The sequence below is a fragment of the Vanessa cardui genome, chromosome 5, assembly GCF_905220365.1.
Source record: "Vanessa cardui chromosome 5, ilVanCard2.1, whole genome shotgun sequence".
Taxonomy (NCBI): Eukaryota; Metazoa; Arthropoda; class Insecta; order Lepidoptera; family Nymphalidae; genus Vanessa; species Vanessa cardui.
Genome location: NC_061127.1, coordinates 1673118 through 1678137, shown reverse-complemented (window position 1 = coordinate 1678137; position 5020 = coordinate 1673118). Strand labels below are relative to the sequence as shown.

The 5020-nt window shown below is 33.5% G+C and overlaps 1 protein-coding gene across 1 annotated transcript; it reads left to right on the top strand.

The window, feature by feature from the left end:
- The first annotated feature begins 1738 nt into the window (after positions 1–1738).
- LOC124529777 (lipase member H-like) lies at positions 1739–4534 on the top strand. The gene is made up of 2 exons (XM_047103685.1): positions 1739–1790; positions 3579–4534. Exons 1-2 carry the CDS (start codon positions 1739–1741, stop codon positions 4484–4486), a joined length of 960 nt encoding a protein of 319 aa, XP_046959641.1. The 3' UTR covers positions 4487–4534.
- Positions 4535–5020: the final 486 nt, after the last annotated feature.

The window sequence follows — 5020 nt, the reverse complement described above, 5'->3', positions numbered from 1 at the left end:
AGATATGGTCGTTTTGCATGTATCTACCTATACTTTAAAACATATATCATATTATTTCCACGTTACAAGATATCTCAATAGATGCTACGTGGAACTTCTATAAACACTTAAATGAATGCTTGCAGTAATCATGCATGCTCGAATAGTGCACTATGTAGGTACTAAATTATAAAGATGTTTTAATGATTACCATGATTTAACATTCGTTGATCACAAATATGAACCAGGCCACGTACCGTTTTAAGCTGTTATACGTGATCGAGCTGTTTGAAGTCGGAATAGAAATTACATGTTAGCTAGATTCATGTTAGGTCGCGTGGAATAAATTAATTACCTTTTTAATTGGAAAATATAAGTTGAAAAAAAAACTTCAAAAGATTTTTTATATAATCAACTAGCAACCCGCCCCGGCTTCGCCCGGGTGCAATACTGATACTAAATATACTACAGAATTTGTTTATTTACGACATCACATTGCAAACTTCTAAAATGATCAGTGTTTCTTTACTATTATGTTCATGTATTATATACACAAACATTCCCCTCGATTCACGCTATCTATTAAAGAAACCCGCATCGAAATTCTTTAATTTAAAGACTTAAGCGTACAAAGGGACATAGGGACAGAAAATGCGACTTTGTTTTATACTATGTAAAGATTTCGGTTATATGCTGTTTACTGCTAAAGAGTTATTTCAACAGTAAATAGCGTTTGAGATCTATTCTGGGTCAAATCAGATCATGCTTAGTATAGAGACGAATTATAATTTTCATAATGATCGATCAAATAGTTTCTGAGTTTATCGATGACACACATACAAAAACATCCTTTTGGCTACCTATATATACTTTTGTATATATAGATCGCCTATGATTTGCGCAAGTACGTGTTTTTCATGTATGCCAATTTTTATAAAGATACAGACACACAAAAATTTCAAAAATGGTAAAAATTAAGTCAGTCAAAGAACACAGTTATGACGAATTACGACAAAAATAAGTGTACAGACAGACTCAAGAGATTTATATAATAGTATAGATTTAGTACTGACGTGCGATAGCTTTATTATTAGCGTATTTTATGTATAAGTTTGGTGTTTCTATACCGATTTCTATGATTTTTTTTTATGAAATAGTTAATACTGTTAACTTTTGTAATTTGGCATGATTGAGAGTGTTATAATCGTAGGAATAGACAAATATAATCAGAAAGCTTCGAATTACTACGCTATTGGGAGTGACACGTGTTATTGTGAGTCAACCATAAAAGATAGACATAGGCTGTCATGGGATATTTTTTGTATAATTTTAAGGAGAACATTTTCGTAGTACATGATTTCTGTGTAGCTTTAACCATTAAGGCTAAACACGCGACGGAAGCTCAAAATATGGGGTAACTTCTCCCGTTTTTCAGACATTTCCCTTCACTGCTCTGCTCCTATGGACTTTAACGCGATGAAAAGTATACTATAACCAGCTCAGGAGTATGAAAAATAATTGCACCAAGTTTCGTTAAAATCCGTCGAGTAGTTTTTGTTTCTATAACGGTTATATGGACAGACAGACAAAAATTTTACTGATTGCATTTTTGCCATCAGTATCGACCCCTGATCACCCCCTGATAGTTATTTTGTAAAAATATTTCATGTACAGAATTGACATCTCTACAGATTTATTATAAGTATAGATTATATACAGCCGATATGGCATGATAGTTTAAACACGTGTATAATAAACAATGACTGTAGGTTCAAACCCCGTCAACAAAGACTTCGTGCTTAGTGTTGAAAGTATATATTCTTATTTGGAAAAAGGGGAAGACCCTTAGAAAATATATTTTGATATTGGAACATTTAAAGCCAGTTACTTGGCTTTGTTAGTTATGTGTTTAAAGTCAACAATTTTGGAATGAGTTACTCTGGTTTGTTGAGATACTCTGGTATTAAAATATTGGAGTATAAATAACTACTGACTTTCTTGTCGGTTCTTGTCGGAATCTACTTTTCGAACAACTTGTAGCATTGCCCGTCTGGGTAGGTACCACCCACTCATCAGATATTCCACCGCTAAACAACAGTACGCAGTATTATTGTGTTCCGGTTTGAAGGGTGAGTGAGCCAGTGTAACTAAACGTACAAGGGACATAGCATCTTAGTTCCCAAGGTTAGTGGCGCATTGACGATGTAAAGAATAGTTAATATTTCTTATAGCGTCATTGTCTATGGATAATGGTGACCACTTATTATCAGGTGGCCCATATATCCGTCCACCAACCTATTCCATTAAAAAAAATCATTGTAACATGACGATTCAAAAGTATATTCTTATGAATATACTTTTGAATCGTCATGTTATTAAGTCTATATGAATAAATAATATTTTGATTTTGATTTACTGAAACATTCGTCGCATAATTCATTAACATATTGTCATGTAAATATGCAAGAAGTCAAAGCCGTATCACATACAATTCAATGAAAATACAGGACAAGTGCTCAAGGCCATTCGTCAATTTTGAACCCTCCGTCCATAAGAATAAGAAATACTTCATAAAACCTCTCAGTTCAAATGTGTTATATTTACACGTATTTTTTTTATTACGATTTTTTAAATAATTAATTATTGATATTACTAAGACATTTAATAAGCACTTTTGATATATTATAAAAAAATATACCAATAGTTACCCCGGCTTAAGGCAATGGAAATATTTTTCTGCTGCACTACGGAAAGCGCGTAAAACAAGCCATACGTCTTATGCATCTCCGGTGTTTTTTTCTTATATAATAATAGCCTATTTTTCTTGGTGGTAGGGCTTTGTGCAAGCCGGTCTGGGTAGGTACCACCCACTCATCAGTTATTCTACCGCCAAATAACAGTACTTAGTATTGTTGTGTTCCGGTTTGAAGGGTGAGTGAGCCAGTGCAACTACAGGCACAAGGGAAATAACATCTTAGTTCCCAAGGTTGGTGGCACATTGACGATGTAAGGAATAGTTAATATTTCTTACAGCGTCATTGTCTATGGGTGATGGTGACCACTTACCATCAGGTGGCCCATATGCTAGTCCGCCAACCTATACCATAAAATAAAAAAACATAAAATAAAAAAAAATAGCCACTCATCATAGCTCGCATAGTTAAAAGAAAATTACACAAAACCTGAAGGATAAACATAAAAAAAAAACAATTATTTTCTTTAAGCTAGGAACCTCTTCTGACAATCGCAGAACAATTCCTCAAAGTTTTGGCACAATTGTAATAAAAACACACAGACGATATATAAACTATTATTTTTATCATAATCTATGTAAATTATGATTTAGGTTATTCGCGTACACGATTATGCACTTTAATATCTTTTGAAATTTCCAATGGAGCCTTTATTGGATATTTCCACGTGTTCTTATAACGTAAAGAGATAAGATCAAAACAAATGTCATAACTGTTTAAGCGACTAACTCAATTGTATTTATAAATTTAAACGAAATAAAATGTATCTACAAAAAACGAACCATACAATTCTTGACATCGTTCTATCTATGAATGTTAATTTAATATAGGTAATTTTTTTTGCAGGTGAACACGATAGAACACTGAATTTGGATGTCAGCGGCATAGATGTATACTTCTATGATTTCCCAAGGAACGACGTCGAAACATTCACCATTGACAACGCAGCGAAGGGGATACTTTCACTCAACGAACTGGATAAAACGAAAAAGTTCCTGATCTTCGTCGGTGGATTCAAATCTAACATTAACAAGAAAACAGAGGAACGTGTTAGGGATACATTCAGAAATTATCCAAACAGCTACTTAGTTATTCTTGACCATTCCCCGTACACAAACGACAGACAAGGGCACATTAAAAGTTACGAAAGATCCGTCAAATACGTTTACTATATTGGGAAAGCTTTGGCCCAAATGCTGACAGGTTTGGAGCAAGGTGGAATATCGTCTAAAAATATTCACTGTATTGGCCATAGCTTGGGTGCCCAAATTTTGGGTCATACAGGTGAAATATTTTACAATAACACTGGTACCAAAATTGCCAGAATCACAGCTTTGGATCCAGCTGGGCCTTGTTTTTCCAACAGCTTGATACAGGAACAGATTAGGTCTGGTGTTGCGGATTATGTTGAAGTGTACCATTGTAACTCAGGCGGGTTGGGTACAACGAGTATTTTGGGAGATATAGATTTCATTATCAACAAGAAGGGTTCTACTCAGCCGAATTGTAAAACACCTTTGGTACCAGGCATATTTGACTCATCGAAAGCTGCAAAATGTAATCACAGAGCATGCATTGATATATACACAGCGACTGTGAGTAATCCGAATTGGTTCTTGGCGTGGAAGTGTGATACATACAAATCATTTAGAAAAGGTCAATGTTATACGAATGATAATACCATCGCCGGTTTCTGGAATCCTGGTAACGCGACCGGTGTTTATTACGTTTCAACTGACGGCTACGATGTTTAATAAAAATAAAATAAATTAATTAGTCATATTATTTATAAAAATAGCTTTTAAAATACAGTAATTGCCATTTATAGAAAGTACATCAGCATTATTGCCTTTTGCGTTGAGTTATGTTTTAACAAAATTAAATATTTATCTGATACAATAAAGTGTTATGAGTACATAAATATTATAAATAAAAATAGGTTTTGTTTATTTTTAAATGACAAAATGAACTAGTATAAAATCTTCATGACGAGTATGGATACAATTTGTCGTTTAACTAAATGTCGGAGATATAGAAAAGACTTTTAAAAAATATGTCCATGTATAAATGTCAATTTCGTAAAGAACAAAGACTACAATGAGCAGAAAATATGTTATCATAGAATGATTTCTTCGACCTTAATTAAATATGGCGAACGTTATCTCTGTAGATAATAAAACTATTGAGATAATAACAGTGCATAATGTCACCTAATTTCTTAATTCATGTTTAGGTGAATCAGAAGTCACAAATATTACCATACTTGTTATAAGGGGAATACTCGAATG